This window comes from Euprymna scolopes, chromosome 16, assembly GCF_053919585.1.
Source record: "Euprymna scolopes isolate OS-2025 chromosome 16, ASM5391958v1, whole genome shotgun sequence".
NCBI classification, from domain to species: domain Eukaryota; kingdom Metazoa; phylum Mollusca; class Cephalopoda; order Sepiida; family Sepiolidae; genus Euprymna; species Euprymna scolopes.
In genome coordinates, this window is record NC_136497.1 from 2,035,656 (window position 1) to 2,059,126 (window position 23,471).

The window sequence follows — 23,471 nt, forward strand, 5'->3', positions numbered from 1 at the left end:
CATAAACAATATTTTATAAAAAAATTAAGCAACGTGCTTAATTAAACAAAGTATAAATATAATATATTTATTTTGATATTCGAGTTTATCATACCAAAGTTTTCATACCGATGCATCAGCAAAATTTCAGAGGCGAATTTTGTGTCATTAAATGATTGTTAGTTCAACGGCATAAAAACAATCAAAATCCAAGATGCAAATGTTTTATATTTTGTTAGTAGAGTTTTAAATGAATCCAATAAGATGGTCACAAATCCAAGATGCAAATATTTTATAATTTGAATGTAATGAATCCGATAAAACAAATATACAACAAAAATAATGTAAAAGTTAAACAAACAAAAACTTACTATTCTTGGTTTTATCCGTGCACATACTTTCGTCGCTTCCATCATGGCAATGGAGAACTCTATCACAGACTTGTTCTTTATTGACGCACTGTAAGTGACTTGCACACCAGACTGTGTCATTATTTTTTTCACACGTGCTTATATCAAAATTTTCAGGTATTTCTGAAGAAAAAAGAAAAGAAAGATGACACATTTATTAAAAAAAATAACTCGTATTATTTGGGATTCTTCAGGCTAATGTTTTCATTGTTAGTGTTATTTTCATAACGTTTCAGTCGATGTAACCTCCGACTTTCTTGCGGTGTATCTTGTCAAACTTGGAACCTTTCTGTCGAACACAAGGATCTTTCGGTCAAACTTGGGAATCCGCAAAGAAATTTCGATCAGAACCCTTTATTTAATTCACGTTCCATCAGCCGTGACTGATAGAAATCATAATTCTATTTTTTAGTATCACGCATACTAAAGATTGAACCTTGAACCTCCAGATGAGCTGAATTTTAATAAGTATTATATTCACTATGCCACGGGTCCTTACATAAGTGGTGTAGTGGATATAGTGCAAATTCCTGAGTTCAACAAACGGTATCTGAAGAAGGTTGGAGGTTACATCGACCGAAACGTTGTAAAAGTAGTCTAAATAATCCAAGTATTAGGTTGAGAAGAAAGTTCTTGTGGAATTTTTAATTTTCATTTCAAATGATGTATTTTCAAATTAGTTTCTTTTACTTTATCTAATCGTTTAAATTACAATCGTTTAAAACCAATAATTTCTTTTTTTTCAGAAGATGGGGAAAAAAGAAAATTTGCACAATTTCTTTATTTCAATTCAAGCTAAGCCGAAAAGCTGCTGAAAAAGCGTGTGATATCAATGAAGCATTTGATCCTGGAACCACTTCTGAATGCACAGCACATTGGTGGTTTAAGAAATTTCGTGGTAGCGACAAAAGTCTTGAAGATGATGAGCGTAGTAGTCGGCTATCGGATGTTGACAATGATCAATTAAGGAAGAATTTTAAAAAGAAGTCGAACCTGCATGTGAAGTCAGTTAGAAAATAAAATAATGAACTAGTGTAGTGTAGGAACGTCAGAATTGGTGTCACAGGATGAATTGTATTACATTAAGTATTACAAAATGTTGTTACTAGTTTCAGATCTAATTCTCTCTCTCTCTCTCTCTATATATATATATATATATTTGTAGTCATCGACATACAGTCCTGTTTCGTTGTATCACAACTCATCAGTGCCGCTAGACTAGCATCTCTCCCAAGCCAAGGATTGAACCTAGAACCGTCGTGTTGACAGTCAGCAGTTCTCCCACTCGACCATGGAATCAACGCCCGTAAATAACTCGTCGGAATGTTTATTAAAATAGACATCCGCCACCACTTTTATAGTGCTCAAATTGCCTGTTCATAAACAAACAAACAACGAGCTTTGCATTTTCAGTCAATTAAGTAGCGGGTGAGATTATTTACGACAGTGCTCTACCCAAAGAGGGGGGCTTAAAATATATTTGTAGTCATCGACATACAGTCCTGTTTCGTTGTATCACAACTCATCAGTGCCGCTAGACTAGCATCTCTCCCAAGCCAAGGATTGAACCTAGAACCGTCGTGTTGACAGTCGGCAGTGGAAGTGGGTGAGATTATTTACGATATATATATATATATATATATATATAGAGAGAGAGAGAGAGAGAGAGAGGGAGAGAGAGATCCGTTATCTTTACGATTACTGTTTTCACTTTTCTTCCGGTTACTCATTCATTTTTTATATATTTTTACGTTACTTTTTGTTTATTAAATTGTTAGGTGAAAGTACAGAATAGGTGAAGAAAGCTCCCTCTCTATCATTGTTAGATGTGGTTTTATAAATAATAACATCATTAAAGACGGAACCGGAAGTGAAATAGAAACAGTAATCATAAAGATAACTAGAACATCATGTATTGACCAATCACTTTTTTTTTTTTTACATGTAGGTCATCACTTATCAAGGCCCAGAGGCCACTCAGGGATAAGGGTTATTGCATGTACAGTAATCAATGAGATAGTATTGTAGTAATCATTAGTATTGGAGATTTGATAGAGTGTCTTACTTTAGAGGGCGGTTTGTCAGGAATTTGTTTATGTTGGACTTGAAGACATCCAAGTTGTATTCAGGTGGGAAACAGGCAAACAGAAGAGAGTTCCACAGCTGTGCACTTCTGAGAAAGAAGCTCTGCTCATGGAATCTACGTTTGGATTTAGGCAGAGATAAAGAGTGGGGAAAATTATTGATAGTAGTTTCAGCCAGATGGGTGTTTCTCATGAAAGATTAACGAGAGATTGGAGCTCAGACGAGCTCTTGCCATGGAAATAACGATAAAACAAAGACAGGCTCGCAATGTCTCTTCTGTGGGAGAGAGGCTGCAAGGAAAAGAAAAGGCATCCCCCCCACTAAGCTACGAAGTCTATTTTGTACTCTGTCAAGGCAGGATAGCCTGTTTTTAGCAGCTCCTGCCCAGATGTGGCAGCAGTACTCCATTCTTAGACGTACTTGACTTTTACACAGATAGAGAATTGCATTAGTAGTGAGATATCTTCTGGAGCAGTAAAAGGATCCTACCATTTTCCCAGCATCCTTGGCAACAGACCTGATGTACGTGTTCTATTTCAGATCAAGAGTAAAGGTCAAATCCAAAAGCTTGTCAAAACATGGAGCCTCCCCAAGATGAGAGCCATCCATTTGAATTGATGCCAAATGGGGATCAGAGCGTTGAAGATGTAGAGATAGAAGCTTGGTTTTGGATGCATTAAAAGTGACCAGCCACCTCTTCCCCCACTGTACCACACGCTCAAGATCAGAAAAGAGAGAATCAGAGAGAACCTTGTCATTTACGGCCTTTGATGTGTTGCCATAGATGGTCGTGTTATCAACATAGATGTCAACGAATGATTTAAGTATGTGTTTTTGGAGATCATTGATGTATATCAGGAAGAGAGTTGCGCCCAGGATGGACCCCTGAGGGACTCCAGCATTAATACTGTGGGCCTCTGATTTCTGCCCATCAACAACTACTCTTATGAGCCTATCAGAGAGAAATGATTTAATGATTGAGAAAACATTACCAGTTATACTGTAGCTGGAAATCTTGTGAAGTAGGCCCTTATGCCATACCTTATCGAAGGCCTTCGATATGTCAGGAGCAATTGCCCTGGAAAGGAAACCTTTGTCAAGAGATTCACTAATCCTATGAGATATAACCGTTAGCACATCTGCTATAGATATTGCGGAGCGGAAACCATATTGCGTGTCACTAAGAAGGTTGTTTCTGCTGAGGTGGTTGACTACTTCTTTATTTGATATGGATTCCAACAACTTATCCATGACACACAGGAAACTTATTGGTCTGTACTGAGAGGGAGATGACTTTTCACCTGAATTCTTAAATACAGGGCATACTGATAATGTTTTCCAGGGTGTTGGAAGCACTTCTCCTTAAGGCAACGTTTAAACAGTTTTGTAAGTATGGGGGCAAGGTCTTGTTGGAGCTTTTTCAGCACTATAACCGGAATGCCGTCAGGGCCAGTTGCTTTACTGGAATCAAGGTTCTTGATTAGCTTGGCGACCTCATGCACAGATATTTGTATGTTGCATAACGTGTTGTCTGTTATAGGAGGAAATACGGGGAGTTGATGGCCTTCGTCGCATAGGGTAGAATTAGCTGCAAAGTTCTTGGCAAATAGTCTGGCCTTGTCTGATGCTGACGAGATGACCTCAGGTCTATTGATGATGGTTGGGATAGAACGCACGCTTCTGTTCAGGATCCTGTTTGCTATTTGCGAAAACTGGTGGGAACCAAGTCGCTGATCAGCTACTTTGGATTTAACAGACTGGGCATATAGCTCTTTTGCATTTTTTATTACTCTTTTACAGTGGTTGCTGGCAGTCCTGAAATCAGCTTTAGTCTCAGTACATCTATTACGTGGGTAGCTATGGAAAAAGTGATTTCTGTGCGAGATGGCAGCAGAATATTCTGGGGAGAACCATGGCTGGCTGTTAGCTTTTTGTTGAAATGTTTTGGATAATATGAATCGGTTTATGCCTACAATTAACCATTCGGTCAGGTCTGATACTATAGAGGACACATCCTTTTTAAAGATGGAATTCAGAGGTAGATCGGATATGAATGTACAGAAAATATCCCAGTCAGCCAAATAGTATCGATATACAGTACGGTGGAGAGGTACGTCTGAAGACTTATTACATTTCATTTGATGTATCTCGAAATTCAGAGGATCTATTTCTAAATACCGTTCACTTAAATCAGCTGTCCTGACTCCAGAGCCTCTGGAATGCTTCCAAGCAAGATTCTAACTTGGGGTTCGTTCAACGGACACTTGAAAATCAGTATGAACCAGGCAATCTGGTTTTCGTTAATGTTGCAGACGATGAATTTTTATTAATGATTTCAATCAGACTTTCAATATTTGAACCATTTCTATAATTTCAACATCAATATACTTTTTAAACGACCATTTTTTTTTTACTATTATCTCCCAGTAGATGATGAAGCGAAACATAAAATCCAAATTTTTCCATTTCATTTTGAAACAGGAAAGAATCCTGAACAGAAGCGTGTGCGCCATCCCAACTATTATCAATGGACCTGAGGTAATCTCGTCAGCATCAGACAAAGCCAAACTCTTTGTCAAGAACTTTGCAGCTAATTCTACCCTTTGCGACCAAGACCGCCAACCCCCAATATTTCCTCCTGTATCAGAAAACACGCTATGTGATATACGTATATCTGTACGTGATGTTGCGACGCTAATCAAAAACCTTGATTCGAGTAAAGCAACTGGCCCTGATGGTATTCCAATTATAGTACTCAAAAAACTTCAACCTGAATTAGCGCCCATACTTACAAAACTGTTTAAACGTTGTCTTAAAGAGAATAGTTTCCCATCTCCCTGGAAAATCTCATCAGTATGCCCTGTATTTAAGAATTCAGGTGATCGCTCATCCCCCTCTCAGTACAGGCCAATAAGTCTCCTGTGCGTCATGAGTAAGTTGCTTGAATCTGTGTTAAATACAGAAGTAATCAAACATCTCAACAAAAATAACCTTCTTAGTGACACTCAATATGGTTTCCGTTCTGCTAGATCTACAGCAGATGTCCTTACAGTTATATCGCATAGGATTAGCAAATCTCTCGACGGTGGCAATTTTTCTAGGGCAATTGCTCTTGACATATTTAAAGCCTTTGATAGGGTATGGCATAAAGGTTTACTTCATAAGATCGCTAGCTATGGTATAGCTGGAAAAGTCTTCTCAATTATTAAATCATTTCTTTCTGATAGGTTCATAAGAGTAGTAGTTGAGGGGCAAAAATCAGAAGCTCACAGTATTAATGCCGGTGTCCCTCAGGGATCCATCCTGGGCCCAACTCTTTTCCTGATCTACATTAATGATCTTCCAAATCATATCCTTACATCATTTGTAGACATTTATGCTGACGACACTACCATTTATGGTAGCACATCTAAGACAGTAAACGACCAAGTTCTCTCCGATTCTCTCTCCTCTGATCTTGAGCACGTAGTACAATGGGGAAAGGAGTGGCTGGTTACTTTTAATGCATCTAAAACCAAGCTTCTCTCTTACATCATCAACATTCTAATTCACATTTGTCATCAATTGAAATGAATGGCTCTCGTCTTCAGGAGGCCTCATGTTTTGACAAGCTTCTGGGCTTGACCATTACTCCTGATCTTAAATGGAACACGTATATCAAATCTGTTGCCAAGGCCGCTGGAAAAATGGTGGGATCTTTCTATCGATCCAGTAGATATCTCACTGCTGATGCTATTCTCTATCTATATAAGAGCCAGGTACGTCCAAGGATGGAATACTGTTGCCACATCTGGGCAGGAGCTGCTAGAAACGACTTGGCCTGCCTTGATAGAGTTCAAAATAGACTTCGTAGCCTCGTAGGAGATGTCCTTTTCTCCTCCTTGCAACCTCTATCTCACAGAAAAGATGTTGCGAGTTTGTCTCTGATGTATCGTTATTTTCATGGAAAGTGTTCAACTGAGCTTCAATCTATGGTCCCCCCTCGCCAAACTTTCACAAGAAACACTCGTCTAGCTGTAAACACTATCAATAATTTCCCCCACTCTTTATCTGTGCCTAAACCTAAACGTAGATTCCATGAACAAAGCTTCTTTCTTAGAACTGCACGCCTGTGGAATTGTCTTCCGTTTTCCTGCTTTCCGGCTGACTACAATATGGTTGTGTTCAAGTCTAAAGTAAATAAGTTCTTGATGAGCCGTTCCATATAAGTTATTAAATTTACCAAATTTTCTTTACTAATGATTACAATATTGACCAATTTCTACTGTACACTCTTTAACCCTTATCCTTGAGTGGCCTCTGGGCCTTGATAATGTGGTGATGCCTTTGTAAAAAAAAAAAAAAAAAAAAAAAAAAAATTCAAAACAGTAAAATAGGTTGAAGATTTACAAAACCTATTTTCATGTTACAAAACCTCTTTTCATGTTACAAAACTTCTTTTCATGTAGCAAAACTTCTTTACATGTTACAAAACTTCTTATGTTACAAAACTTCTTTTCATGTTACAAAACTTCTTTCGTGTTACAAAACTTTTTTCATGTTACAAAACCTCTTTTCATGTTACCAAACCTCTTTTCATGTTACAAAACTTCTTTTCCCGTTTTCTTGCCTTGATAGGGTGCAAAACCAGCTTCGAAGTCTAGTGGGTGAAGTCTTTTTCTCCTCTTTGCAACTCTTTCCTCACAGAAGAGACGTTACAAATCTATTTCTGTCCTATTTTTATTTTTATGACAAGTGCTCAACTGAGCATCAATCTATGTTCCCCTGCAAAACATTCACAACAAGCACTCGTTTATTCACTTTTATTTTTGCGGACTATAATCCTTATCTTCATAGTTGTTGTTTCACCACGTTTCGTTCAAATCATCCTCTGAAAATACACAAATTATGAAGCCTCATCACAAAGAATACTGCAAAATAAAAATAATACATAGAACACTCGTTTATTTACAACCACTGTCAACAATTTCTCCTACTCTCTATTTGTACCTAAATCTAAACGAAAATTCCATGAACAAAATTTCATTTCTTGAACTGCACACCTGGCCTACTTTCCAGCTGACTACAATGGGGTCGTTTTCAAGTCGAATGTAAACAATTTCTTGTTTAGCTGTCCTATTAAAATAATCAATTTTTATTCGATTACAATCATTACTTAGTTGTTTCATCGATCATGTTACACTTGTTAACCTTTAGTCTTTAATAAATGGTGACTCTCTTATAAAAGTTAAATCATCAAGTAAGTAATAATAATAATCTGGTTACTGAATATAGTTATTAATATTGGGATACGCATTAACAATTATAACTTTAATAAATGTTTGTGAATAACATGTGTATATCCTATATGTATGTATGTATGTTTCTATGTTCGCCTAACACTTTCAACAGAGGGGAAGGATTTTCACAAGATCGATATCATTTTCAAGGTCGATGCTTCAGACGACTAATATCGAAAAATTGGTTAAAAACATTAATTTCTTCACTCTCAACTGGGCACTTTTCTACAGGGGGGGGTCAATTTTTTTACCGATATTTTCAAAAGCTATTCCCTCTTTTCAGTTGTCTAGCCTTAATTTAAACCTACGTCACTTCCGGTTTTGCGATGGAGGCAACAGCAAACGCGTCACTTTTTTTTTGCTTTTTTCACATTCTTTTCCTCCTTCGTGGTATGGGTTCGAGTCTGCCTGCCTACTACCATTTGTTTTTTTTTTTGCTCAACACACACCTCCAAACACCCGGGCAATGCCGCGCACCCAGGGTAGTCTATTGAATAAAAGCGAACATGTGTGTTTGTGTGTGTGTATGCATTCTTTTTGTATATCCGTCAAAGGCTTTTGGAGGAGGGAGCGCTCGTGGGGGGGGGGGTCACTCATTCTTAGAACTTTTATAAAAAGTTATACTTATTAGATTATAATAGCTCCGATTTATGAAACGAGGTCATGTCTATTTTTTATTTGAGCGACTTTTACACACTATTTTTGCGGTATTTCTTTTTTTATCTCTGCGGGTTTGTTTGGCTTTTCAGTATAAAAGCGAAAGTAATCGGAGAAAATACAGTCTCCTAGCACTCATACCAGGGACATCCAGAAAACAATGAGCTTTGATCAATGCAGGCAAAATCCGTCATATTAGCCAACTGCTATTCATTTGGGCACTCTCCTTTTTGTTGGGAGCTGGTTTTCCCCAACATCGTGGGGAAAAAACAAATACGCAGACATTGGCTTTCAAGTGCGGGATTTCATTCTCCTATGGCGTGATGTTTGACCTTATTAAATTTACGCACCTGTCAGTTAACTTTTTAATCGTTTAATTTCAACCAATCTCCTTCTGCTGCATCATCGAGGTAAGTTATCAGGCTATCACATTCTTTTCTGCCTTTGCCTCAAAGCTTCGGGTTCAAGCTTACCTACCTACCAAAACTTTTTTTCCACTACACACACGCACACCAACAAACTCCCAGGCAACGCTGGGCACCACCTTTTATGGGTATGCATTATTTTTGTATGTCCGGCAAAGGCTTTGGGGAGGGGGGCGCTCGGGGGTGTCACTAATTCTTGCATATTTTTATATACTCCCTAGATTATAATATCTCCGATTTACGAATTGAAGTCGTCTCTAGCTTTTATTTGAGCGAGTTTTATGTTACAAAATTTGCGCTGTGATTTCATTTCTCTATGGCGTGACGTTTGACCTAGAAAACCAAACGTTATCGTGCGTTTAACCATCTGCTTTTTTAAACGATTAATTTCAACCACACTCACCTCTCTGCCCGCTTAGCATCGCGGTAACGTGTCACTCTTTTTTTTTTTTCAGCCCTCACCTCAATGCTTCGGGTTCAAGCCTATCTCCCTACCAAAACTTTTTTTTTCTTTTAACCCAACAAACACCCGAGCAACACCGGGAATCTCCACTAGTCTATATATATAAAAAGCAAAATGTGTGTTAGTGAGTGTGTGCGTGCGTGTGTTTGTATGCCTCGCAAAACTTTCGACAGAGGCAACGGATTTTCACCAGATCGGTATCGTTTTCAAGTTTGACCCTTCGGACAATAAATATTGAAAAATTAGCTAAAAACATTTATTCCTTAATCCTCAACGGGACACTTTTCTACAAGGAGGGGTAGCAAAAAATTTTCCGTTATGACAAGTTAGCACAATGCGCATGCACAAAAAACGGTTTTTCTTGAATTAGTTTAAATATTAAAGAAACTGGCGCGTTCATAGCTCAGTCATTTAAGGAGCAGCGTTGTTATGTTAAGGTTGCATGTTCGAACTGAGATGTAAGTTTATTTTTCTATTTTGAAAGTTTTAATATTGAAACATGGTTATTTATGCCATTTTTCACGTTCGCTGTTTTTGTTTGTTTTTGTTTTTCCAATTTTTTAAAAGCAGTTTTAACATGGTTCGTTTTGCATCACGTTCGTTTTTTTCCATAATGTTTGCTGTTTTTTTGTTTTTATTTTTCTGATTTCTTTAAGAAGTTTTTTATTGTTTTTTTTTAGCATATTTAAACCGGGTTATTACTTCTTTTATCCTTTATTTTCCATTTTGTTTTGATTTACCTACCCCCACTCCACCAACATACACACACCTCCAAACACCTGGGCAACGTTGGGTACCCTTGCTATGCCATTTTCTCGTTCTTTTTTTTTCCATCACGTTCGCGTTTTTTTTTTGTTGTTTTTCTGATTTTTTTTGCTTGTTTCGTTGTTTTTTGTTTTTTTTTAATACTATTTACACAGAGTTGTTTTGATTTATAACCCCCCCACACACACACACACGCGCACACACCTCCAAACACCCGGGCAACGCTGGGTACTCCCGCTAGTCTGTTAGGCAAAATGGGTACGCGCATTTGCATATGTCCATGAAAGGCTTTTGTATCGGGGTTCTCACGCCATATAGATTCTGGGAGAAGATTTCTTATACTTCCTGGATCGTAATATCTCAGATTCGCAAATGGACATCGTCTCTATCTTTGTTTTTGATCGAGTTTAAAAAAATTCCCTCGTTTTGAGTGTTTGTTTTGATTTTTCGTATAAATAAAGCGAAACTAATAAATACCTCGCCTACTCCTGGGCTTTGCCCAGATAGTATCTGTTCTGTAATTTGTCCTTGATCAATGTAGGGAAACCCTTCATACTGAGACAATTACTATTTATTTGGATGCTGCCAGAGTGCACCCTTTTTTGGCCTAGCTGCTTTTCCTCTACATTAAAAATAACCTTCGTGGAAGGTTTAAAAGCAACTCCATTTCTGCAAGTCATAATTTTGATTGACTACGTTCAATTTGAACGCTTTACACTTTTGGTCGCGTCATGGAGTAGCGGTAAAACGTCAGATTTTCTTTCACTTTCTTTTTCACCTTTGCATCACAGGTTCAAGCCTGCCTGCATACTACCACTCTTTTTTGTACTCAACACACACCTCCAAACACCTGGGCAACGCCGGGCACCTTCGCTAGTCTATTATATAAATATCACCTATCTGTCTTTTTTTTTTTACACAGGAATCACCACATTATCAAGGCCAAGAGGCCACTCAAGGATAAGGGTTAAAGAGTGTACAGTAGAAATTGGACATTATAGTAATCATTAGTAATGAAAATTCGGTTAATTTGATAACTTATATGGAACGGCTCATCAAGAACTTATTTACGTTAGACTTGAACACAACCATATTGTAGTCAGCCGGAAAGCAGGAAAACGGAAGACAATTCCACAGGCGTGCAGTTCTAAGAAAGAAGCTTTGTTCATGGAATCTACATTTAGGTTTAGGCACAGATAAAGAGTGGGGGGAATTATTGATAGTGTGTACAGCTAGACGAGTGTTTCTTGTGAAAGTTTGGCGAGGGGGGACCATAGACTTAAGCTCAGTCGAACACTTTCCATGAAAGTAATGATACAACAGAGACAAACTCGCAACATCTCTTCTGTGAGATTGAGGTTGCAGGGAAGAGGAAAGGACATCTCCTACGAGGGTACGAAGTCTATTTTGAACTTTATCAAGGCAGGACAAGTCCTTTCTAGCAGCTCCTGTCCAGATGCGGCAACAGTATTCCATCCTTGGATGTACCTGGCTCTTATATAGATGGAGAATTGCATCAGCAGTGAGATATCTACTGGATCGATAGAAAGATCCCACCATTTTTCCAGCGGCCTTGGCAACAGATTTGATGTACGTGTTCCATTTAAGATCAGGAATAATGGTTAAGCCTAGAAGCTTGTCAAAACTTGAGGCCTCCTGAAGACGAGAGCCATTCATTTCAATTGATGCCAGATGTGGATCAGAATGTTGATGATGTAAAGAGAGAAGCTTGGTTTTAGATGCATTAAAAGTAACCAGCCACTCCTTTCCCCATTGTACTACGTGCTCAAGATCAGAGGAGAGAGAATCGGAGAGAACTTGGTCGTTTACTGTCTTAGATGTGCTACCATAAATGGTAGTGTCGTCAGCATAAATGTCTACAAATGATGTAAGGATGTGATTTGGAAGATCATTAATGTAGATCAGGAAAAGAGTTGGGCCCAGGATTGACCCCTGAGGGACACCAGCATTAATACTGTGAGCTTCTGATTTTTGTCCCTCAACTACTACTCTTATGAACCTATCAGAAAGAAATGATTTAATAATTGAGAAGACATTTCCAGCTATACCATAGCTAGAGATCTTGTGAAGTAAACCTTTATGCCATACTCTATCAAAGGCCTTAGATATGTCGAGAGCAATTTTTACTAATCCTATGAGATATAACTGTTTAAATGTATGTATGTATGTATGTATGTATGTATGTATTTTTGTGTCAGGTCATGTCATATGCTACTGGTACCATGTAACCCAGTACTACCTGCCTCATGGTCGGGTCACCGGCGACTAAACTGGTTCCCCCACCAGACTTGTTTAGTGAGGAGGGCGGCTAGTCTCCCTGGAGGATTAAAAACAAGACCTTCCAAAGGGCCAATGAACTCTTTTTCTGGGTCAACGGCCAACTAGCACAGTGTATATTTGTGTGTGTGTATATGTGTATTGGGGTGGAGAGGGCTCCCGTAAGCCGTGGTGAAGGCAACCTTTCTAGGAGAAGCAAATCTCTGATTTAAAAAAACATAAAGTGGGAGACCAGTACCCGCATTAAGCTGGTCTGCAGTTTAATTTGTTGTTGGCTCTTGCTTGTTGCTGGATCTCAACATTTTGAACCGAGAGAGAGACTTAGCTGTCGTACAAAGCTAAGACTCTGTAACATCATCTTTGTATAGATACTCCCTCAGGCATTTGGGCTCATGGATTTTAAATGTCTGAGGGAGTGGCACTCGTCTGACAAGACGTTGCAATCATCATCATGTATGTTTGTATGTCTGCTTAAAACTTTCGACAGAGGCGACACGAAATTTTTCACAAAATTGGCATCATTTTGGAGCCCAACCCTTCAAACGACAAATATCGAAAAATCGGCTAAAGGCATTAATTTCTTCACCCTCAACTGCACACTTTTCTACAAGGAGGGGGTCGCTTTTTTTGCAGATATTTTCGAAAATCATCCTCTCTTTTCGACTGACTAGCCTTAATTTAAATCTTCGCCACTTCTGGTTTGGCGATGGACGCAACGGCAAAGACGTCACGTTTTTTTTCGTGTTCTTTTCCTCCTTTGCAGTACGAGTGTGATTCTGCCTGCCTACTACCACTTTTTTTTTCTCAACCTCCAAACACGCAGGCTAATTCACTAATAATTGGTTGAATCCAGTTCAATCTGTTACTTTAGCATCGATTCTAAATTTATTCTTGTTTCTTATGGTCTTGATTGGAGATTAGTCTGTGAGATGTTTGCATTAAGTTCTCATACTCATTGATATATATATTTTTTTGTTTCAGACTTTTTTATTTTAATGGATTGCACTATGACTGCATATTCAATATGATAGAATTTTCATGAATTTCTCGTAATGGGTTGGATTGATCTTGTGTTTATTGGTTAATGGGTCATCCATATTTTTGTTTCTGGATACTCTTCAATACTAATAGGGAGTCTGAAATTTTAAAAGTGGAATTAAAAGAGCGCATAAGAAGTGGCCACTCTGTTTAGTGATGAGAGTGAAAAGAGACTAATTCGAATTTTTCTTTACTTCTTGTCCATGAAATCTCTCCAAAACTCAATCATGTCCTGCAAAACCAAAAACAAACCAACATTTTTCTCAACAGAGCAATGAAACCAAACAAAAACAATGTTGGCCACAAATTATTGAAACTGATGGGTTGATATACAAAAAAAAACAACAAAAAAAACAAAACCAAAAAAAAAACCAAAAGAAAAACCAACCAAATCCAACATCACAAATGAAGATATAAAGAACTTGAAACATGAAATCTTTTTTCTCCAAAATTACTGGATTCGGCATTAAATAACTCGAAAATGATTGATATACCATAAAACAAAACAACCAAACTAGACATTAGGAATAAATATTTGAAGATATAAAGAAAAGCATTAAAGCGTTTTACCAGGTTCGACATTAAATAACCTGAAAATGAGATGATATGCCATAAAACAAAATAATGTTGTTTTTTTTTTGGTTGTGTACTGTGACTTTTATTAAATTGTATTTTCACCCCAGATAAGGCACCGTGCCACTTTCATGTAAGGGACTACTAGCTGGGACATAATTTGTAGGTGTACTATGTGGGGAGCTGAGCAGCAAGATGTCTGTTTACATTACATTGAAAAAAAAACGACGCTGTTTTCTTCCCACAATACAATCAATCATGTCTAGTGATCGTAAACCTTTAGCCAGTTTTTTTTCAAGCAAAATTTAAAATACTTCTGTAATAGTTTGCCAATAGACATCTTACAAAAAGCAATCGATTTTAGCATCATTCGCACATTTTTATTTCATTTCATACATTTTTTTTTATTTTGTTTTCGTTTGAACCTTTATTGGTCCAACTTATGAAAAAGATGAGATATTTTTTTAAAATAGTTGACATAGCTGAGGTGAGAGATATCTGACCCTATTAATCCCACCTGGCAATGACAAATGATAATTTCTAGGTTCGATGTCGCCTACAACATTCATCAATGACTGTTTATAAAAAATGCGCCTAGATTTTTTTTTCCTGTAAATTAACTAATCCTGTTTAAAGGGTTACAAGGAAATTAGAACACGGGAATAGAGTAGAAAAATGGAGCGGAGAAATTAATGATTGATTTATTTATTGAGGTGTGATTTTCATATCATCTAATGAGACTTCAGTCCGCATAGGGGAATTTGGGAGAGAGTTTTTTGTTGGCTCTCAGGTAGAATTGGAGGCGAATAATCGCTGACCAAGTAGTTCCACCTTCTCGGTTACCGTGCATGTGACCTTCTGGTTGTTGGATAGTCGGGGTGGGGGAATTACTGATTGCCCTTTATTCATTACACGATTATAGATTTTCCCAGAAACCACGAGTTCCTATCTTCTGCGATTCTATGCATTCCCTGGTTATTTCAACATTCCTTCTTTAGACTGTAGCCATTTTTCTCTTGCAATGATTTTTAGCATCTATAAATTTTTGCCTAATTGTGTTTGACTTATGACTGATATTCATTAACGACTTCCTTGTGTCCGAGCTGGGTATATCCGCTGATGATACAACGTTCTTTAACGTACACGAGTGAAGAACGGATGCACAAAAATCTAAGACGATGGAAGAATCGTCAGAAAATGACCTCCAGAGCGTAGTGGAATGAGGCCGTAATATGATGGTAACTGACCTGCTGCTCTCCTTTAAACATTACTATTTCGATCGATGTAGCATTCGACCTTGTTAAGGTGCATTTTGTCAAACTTGGGAATGTTTTTGTCGAACTCAAGAATATGGATAAAATTTCAACCAGAACACTTTATTTGTTTACTTCACGGTGATAGCGTGCTCTCGTTCCGTCAGCCATGACTAGATAAGTAATTCGCAATTGTATTTTTTTCTATTTTTTATTGTTCTGTCTGTCGATTGACCGGGATGCAAAACTTATGTGGGATAAAATTTAATCAGATATTAGAGGATGGTATTAACAATAATATTATGGGGTTTACAGACATGGTGGACATCCATGGACAGCAAAAACAATGTTTTACTTTATTTACAAATTAAGAATTGAAAGTCATAGAAATTGAAAAATGAAATTTAGGGCTGGTTGCACAGATATGTAAATGTCCTCATTCTCAAGAATAGATACGTCTGCTAGTAATTTATATGCTGTACTAAAACAAAAATAAACTTTATTCAATTTACAACAGTTTATACATGCATAGATAATTGAACGTTTTATTATAAGTTACAAACTAGATTATGCCCAAAAATTCAGGACGCAAATTTAAGACGCCGGAAGTGGGCCCGGTTTACCTAAATATGGAACAGAAGTAACTAAACATGAAACGAAATACGAAAACCATATGAAAATAATTTATCTAAAGAAAATATTTTAGGTTTAACACTTTTTGTGCTATCGTGAAACAATAAAAAATAATAATAAATTTTCATTTTTTACATTTTTATAAATATTTTGTTTTAACACTTGTTTTAAAACTAATCAGAATTTTTATTATTTACATTTAATATAAATGGTGTATTTTCGAAATAATATAACACGTTTTATTACAGAATTTTTTGTTATAAATAAAGTGTTTTATAAAAAAAAAAAACTCATTTTAAAAATTTGTATAAAAAATCACGAAAAAAGAACTAATGAGAATTTTTATTATTTGATGTCTTTTTGAAATAATATTTTCATGTTTGTCACAGAATTTTGTCAAAAATAATGTATGAAAGTTTTTCATCAACATTTCTTATGTTATAATAAAAAGTTTCGGTTTCCTAATTCAATTGAAGCTGCTTTGTTTTCTGATACTTTATGGCAAAATTATGTGATAAAAGTTTCGAAAATTTTGAATTATTTCCATATGAATATATTTTAAACATTTAGAAAATTATTTATAGAAATATAAATGATGAAATTTTACATTACTTTTTTGAAATAAGATATTTTCGTGTGAATATATTTTAAATAATAAAAAAATATTTATAGAAATGGAAAAAATAAAAGTTTATTATTTTTAATTGTTTCATAATAAAACAAGAAGTGGTTCCATATGGTTTCGTTTTTCGTTTCATGCTAACTGACTTCCGTTCCATATTTAGGTAAATCGAGTCTACTTCCGGTGTCTTAACTTTACGAACTAAATTTTTGGGCATAACCACAAAATGTTATGTTGGCTATATGTAGAGCGATCATACCGATTGTTCATAATACTGATAAAAACTTAAACCAAAAAAGGAGAAAAAAAGAAAACGTGACAACTAGTTGAGCGGTTTCTTTCCTTGTCAGTCAAAGCTAAAAAACATGAATAGATAATCGATATGTGTCACGTGATTAACGAATGAAAGGGGAGAACCAGACAAAACTATTAATATATGTGTAAATAAATATAAGGAATATTTGTTGTGAATCTTTCAGTTCGATGTAAGTTTGTTTCTAAAGTGAGATCACGTTTCGTCTAAGGAGACAAAAAAGGTCTTCCTGATGAGCTGCCTTGTGATTTGCTTAATATAAGAAAATAGTTTACTACAAATCAAATATATTTATAAGGTGTTCTGCTATTGATGACCTGCATGTATTGTTGATGTGAAAGCAGAAAATACCATTCATGATTCAATTAATCGATTCTTTGCAACTTATTCATGGGATTATGTTAGGTAACACTTCGGGTCAATCTGACCTTGGAATTAATGTTAACTAAGAGGTGACTTAACATTCCTCAAAGTTTAAAAAGCGAGTCTCACCACCAGATGTAGTTTAAAGCCACCAGGACTTGTTCTTCATTTTTCGACTGAAAATCTTTTCATCTCATTAATCCTTATCCTCGAGTGGTTATTGACCTTGATAACTGATGACGTAGTACAAATATGTATGAACTCTCATTAGATGAGCAATGAGAGAAAGAAAGATTATATATATATATATATATATATATATATATATATATATATATATATATATATATATATATATATATATATATATATATATATATATAGTCGTGCGAGATAACCCAGTGGTAAAAGTTTTGGCTTCTTTCCATGGGATCCCGATTTCGAATCTCACTAGATTCAGCCAGTATGATGAGTCATACACGACAAAACACGTGTCAGTGGAAAATTTTATATATATATATATATATATATATATATATATATATATATATATATATATATATATATATATAACTTTATTATATCATCAGATCACTCGGAAAAGAGTAAGAAATAAAAACTTCTCTAGGTCACAGCATTTCGAAGCTTCTTATCAGATGTAAACATAAAGTTGAAAGCTCATATAATAACATTACATTTTTTAATTCCATTTTCACCCCAAACAAGGCACAGTTGCCACTTTGATGTATGGGGCTATTATCAGGGACATCTGTTGCAGGGATAGTATGTAATGATTTGAGTAGCAAGATGTCTGTTCACATTACACTTAAACTTCTGCATGTCAGTACAGTTGGGAAAGCAGAATCCCGGAAGGGAGTTCCAAAGTCTAGCAATTCTGGGGAAGAAGCTATTCGAGTAGAAGGCTTTCTTACATCTAGCGATCTCCACTGTGTAGGGGTGGGATTTTGCTGCTTGTTGAGTTTGTCGGGGGTATTTATGTTGAGGGGGTACAAGTGTTTGTAGCTTGTCAGTGCATTCACCACTAAAATACTTGTAGAACAGGTAGAGGGACGCAACATTTCATCGATAAAGCAGAGGTTGAAGCTTAGATGACAATTCAGGACCTATCAGATTGGTGACTCTCTTTAGAACCCTGTCCAGGAGTGATAGACTAGTAGCAGATGCACCAGCTCACATGTGACAAAAATACTCCATATATGGCTGAGTAGTGGCCTTGTAGAGGTACAGGATGCCTCCAAGGCGTGTGGGCCTGATCTCATCTCTGCTATACTAATTAAGAAATGCTCAGCTGAGCTAGCCCCTGTACTTTTCAAACTCTACAACAAATGCCTTGCTGAATCCTGCTTCTCTAATAGCTGGAAGATGGCTTCTGTGGTACCAGTGTACAAAAATTCTGGTGAAAGGACTGACCCTCTCAATAATCATCCTATCAGTCTCCTCTCCCTCTTTGTTAAAATCTTTGAGACCTTAATCAATCAAACATTATTCCACCACCTTGCAAAAGCTAATTTTCTCTTTGACAAACAATATAGATCTAAGCAATGTCGTTCTACTGCAGATATTTTAACAGTCATCTCTGAACACATATACCGTGCACTGGATAAGGCAGGTAAAGCCAGCACTGTAGCCTTTGATATATTCAGGTTGAAGCTTATATGACAGTTCATGACCTATCAGGTTGGCGACTCTCTTTTGAACCTTGTCTAGGAGTGATAGACTAGCAGTAGATGCACCAGCCAAAATGTGACAATAATATTCCATACATGGGTGAATGGTGGTCTTATAGAGGTACAGGATACTTTCAGGTGTAAGTAGCTTTCTAGCACAGCAGAGAGAGACCACCTTCCTTGCAGTAGCCGCAACAATACCCTCAATGTATCTGTTCCAACTCATGTTTCCTGTGAACGTAAGGCCGAGGAGTTTAAAAGAAGTACTTTCAGGTAATATATCTTTAGCCATTGCTATTTGTCGTTGAGAAGGTTTCTTGTAATTATTGAAGGAAACAAGTTTACTCTCGGCAGCATTGAATCTGGCTAGCCATTTATGTCCCTATTTCACTACAGATTGGAGGTCTTCTTCTAGTGTTTCTGCCATTTCCTTAGATATGTGTTTTTTTCCATCGTGCCTGTTGTACAGTATGGTGTCATCAACAAATATACCCATCTCAGAGACTATTTTATCAGAGAGGTCATTTATGAATACCAGGAATAATAAAGGTCCAAGGATACATCTCTGAGATACTCTCGAATTTATATCATAATGTTTTGATGTACGACCGTCGAGGACAACCTGGATTCTTTTCTTACTTAAGAAGGGTTTTCTTCGTCCAATGAGACAGTATGATCTGATTTTCCTGAGAAGGCCATAGTGACATACCCTATCAAAAGCCTTAGATATATCTAAGATCGACAGAGCAGTTTTAAGAACTAATATGTTCTCCTTCTTGTTAGGATGAATATGTATATCAAGATAAAAAATGGGAGTATATATCAATGAAAGGCTGAGAGAATCCGGTGTAACAAAAGCTGATAAAAATCCAAGAAAAGTTTTGTAGAAATTACTCCAAAGGAAAAGCAGGGTCGATTAGTATTTTATCCAAACCTATAATCAGTCAAAAACTGAACACACCAAAATACACTCTTGATATGTTTACTTTGTTAAATATATGTTCTTTGATAACTTCATTGAATGTATATATATATATATATATATATATATATATATATATATATATATATATATATATATATATATATATATATATATAATAACTATTTGAAATGTGTCTTTCTGAGAGCTACCCACACCCTTTAAAAGGACCAGATTTTCTTTCAATAAACCAGTGGACCCAGTTGACTCTAATCTACGGACTGGTGTCACTGGCCCTTCCCTTGATAACACTTCTCTCCACTCACACGCGCACAAAGCATTAACGAACACACAGGCACATACACAACTCATTGACGTTATCGTCTGTTAATCTGTTAAACTTCATTCAGTGAAATATTCCAATTAATACTTTTGTTTTGTTTACCGTATAATAATGTCTCTCGTTTTCTCATAGTTGACTATAAAACCTGCAAACATTTTTCACTGAAAATATTTCTATGAATCCAGCTCATCTCCAAAATATCTTCCTCCTTACAAACCACCCTAAAATAAAGCCTCCAAAAACCTGTCGTGAACACATCCCTACAAATGAATAACTACCTTCCCATAACTAGTGATCGAAACCACCATAAGAGAGAGGTTGCAGAAAAAGAAGAAACAGTGTGTGTGGTGGTGGTGGTGGTGATCAAATTACAAATACACTTCTGAATCCGCATATGGAACAAAGATTCATTAGCCCAAATATAACAATGGTACTTCATACAGGATCTAACAGCACAGGATACGTTTAAAAAATAATGCCTCCAATATTTTATTCCACCCAAATGGATCAAAGGGAATACACTTGGGTGTGAGAAAGTTTGGAATAATGAAAAAATAGATTTTCTGAGAAGCAGAAATGAATCTTTGATGAACCTGATCTTAACAGTTCATTTGAATGCAAACAAATTTCGTTTGAATGTAAAACAAAATTTGCCTAAAAATGTTGTGCTTCATTGATTTGTTTCTCCCCATCATATTTGATGCTAGTAAGCAATTAAAAAGTGCCACAAAGTTTTAGTGGATTCTTCAGATTTCAAGTATTGTCACTTACCAGTGAGCCATCCTATCACTTAGCATGAATTCAATAAAAATCTTGACATTTTCAAGAGACGTTTAATCACAAGAGAAATGATCTTGTTTGTTTTTTGTTTTATCTTTTACAAAGTAATTGGAACCAATTCAAATTTTTCTCTTTTCACAATTGGATTGCCATTTTTTTTTATAAAAAGACTTAATTATGAAATTGGAAATCGCAAATTAAAACACTAATCTCAGTCTCAAAAGAATGTTTTTTGTAAACATTCAAAATTATCCATTTATTCATTATTTAGTATTTTTTCTACATTCTCTTTCTCTTCCCAATTAAAATCGGAAAACCTGAGATGAACACGCTAAGAGAAGAAACCTATATATATCTATATACATATACATGTCTGAAATCTAATAAGTTCTGCACTATCGGCCTAGCTCCAAATTCTGTCTCATCACTGCAATATTACATCCCTGTAGCTCTAGATATATCTATCATTCCTAATATTTATAAATGACCTCCCTGATAAAATTGTCTGTGAGATGGGTATATATGCTAATGACACCACGCTCTATAACAGGCATGACAAGAAAACAAATGAAATAAAGAAATAGCAGGAACACGAGAGGATCACCTTTAATCTCTAGTGGAATGGGGAGAAAAATGGATGGCCACCTTCAATGCTGCCAAGACTAACTTGTTTCCTTCAATAACTACAAGAAACCTTCTCTACCATCAATAGCAATAGCCAAAGACTCTTTATCTGAAAGTACTTTAATGGTGAATGCTCTAACGAACTGCAAGCACTTGTGCCCCCTCGACGTAGATACCCCCGATAAACCCGACAAGCAGCAAAATCCCACCTCTTCACAGTAGAGATCCCTAGATGTAAGAGAGCTTATTAGTTTCTTCCCCAGAACTGCTAGACTTTGGAATTCCCTCCCGGTTTCCTGCTTCCCCAACTGTACTGACATACAGAAGTTCAAGTGTAACGTGAACCGACATCTTGCTGCCCAACTCCCCACATAGTACCCCTGTAGCTTATGTCCCTAGTAGTAGCCCCCTACATCAAAGTAACAATGGGCCTTGTTTGGGGTGAAAATGTAATAAAAAACATTTTTTTTTTAATTCTATAATCCATGCTTGTGGGGTTCTATCATATGCTTTCTTATAGTCCATGCCATGGTTAGGTTCTTTTTTCTACTTTTGACCTCCTTCAGAATCCTTTGATCTATGTGTAATAGGTCGCGCGTTCCTCTTTTTCCTTTTTGGCATCCTTTCTGTTCCTCTAGTAGTTATGAATTGACTCATAAATTTGTTCTCTCTCTCTCTCTTTCTCTCTCTCTCTCTTTCTCTCTCTCTCTCTCTCTCTCTCTCTTTCGGGTATGTGTGTGATATGAGAGAGATAGAGACCGAGAGAAAGAAAGAGAAAGGACGCACCTAGCGAAGAGAGAAATTAAAAGTGATTTTTTAATAGCCTGCTGACCTTTATTCTCTCATATACTTCCCATTATTATGTTTGTGTTTTTGTTTTGTTTTGTTTTTGTATTGGACCCTCCACCAACAAACCCGAAAAAAAAAATAAGATACAAAATCTTTCTTTTTGTTCCATGTTTTCTTTACATAGTAGGTTGCAGGGGATGACCACTTTTTTGTGTCTTTTTGCACCAGTGCAGTTCTACCTTTGGTCATCCACTCTGGTACATGTGCGTCGAGGATTCATCTTTTCAGTTGCTGAACTAACATTTCATGTAGTGTCGTGAATTTCTTAAACCAATAGGCGTGTATTCAATCATGACCTGGTGCTGTCCAGTTGGACATTTTTCGTAGGTTTGTCTTAAGGGTTTCCTTGCTGATTTCATTCTCTGTTCCTTCTTCAATTTGCTGTGGTTCTTCTTTCATTTCTTTCAACCATTCTACTTTTCTGTTATAATCCTTTTGTTCTTCCTGTATATTTTGTTGGTCCCCTTTCTTTCTCAGTCTTTTTTCCCCTTAAACTTCATACTCACTGTCTTTCCACCTGCAAAAATTAAAGAGTTTAGGTCTGTAATGGTCTCTGTTGGAATGTATGTTCACCTCTGTTTCAGTTTTTAGTTTTTTCCACCCTTGTTTCTTAAGGATGGAATCTTTGTCTTTCCTCGTTCATAAGTTTCTTGATGTTTTCTACTTCAGCTGCTTCAGTTTCGTTAGGTTCTGTTGTTTCATAGGTCTCGGCCTCAATGTTTTTTGTATCCAAGATTTTCAGCTCTTCTGCCCTTGGAGTTCTTATGTTTGGGGCTTCCTTGAGGGGCATTTCCTCATTTGTTCCATCATTTCTTTTGTTGTATTTCATTCAGTTCTAGCTTTGAAAGCCAGGTTCTCTTGGTCTTCACTGGAATTTGAGTGGCAATAAGCCTTTGCAAGGTCCCAGTCTTCTTCACACATATCCAATGGAGGTCTGGTTAATGCTTTCTCTTTGGTTTTTCAATTCTCTCTTCCACAACTATTTAGTCTAGTGCCAATCGATGTCAACACTACATCAGTATTATTATTATTATTATTATTATTATTATTATTATTATTATTATTATTATGTTCGTTAACTTCACAGTGTTGTAGTGTTTTACACAGTT

At 36.5% G+C, this 23,471-nt stretch overlaps 1 protein-coding gene across 9 annotated transcripts in view; it reads right to left on the bottom strand.

The window, feature by feature from the left end:
• The window catches only part of LOC145295825 (thrombospondin-1-like), a 520,485-nt gene that overhangs the window by 98,588 nt on the left and 398,426 nt on the right, over positions 1–23,471 (bottom strand). For all 9 annotated transcript variants that reach the window (XM_080141527.1, XM_080141529.1, XM_080141528.1 and 6 more), the window contains one exon: positions 351–512. In XM_080141527.1, the coding sequence (XP_079997653.1) occupies positions 351–512 (162 nt within the window). The remainder of the gene's footprint in view (positions 1–350; positions 513–23,471) is intronic.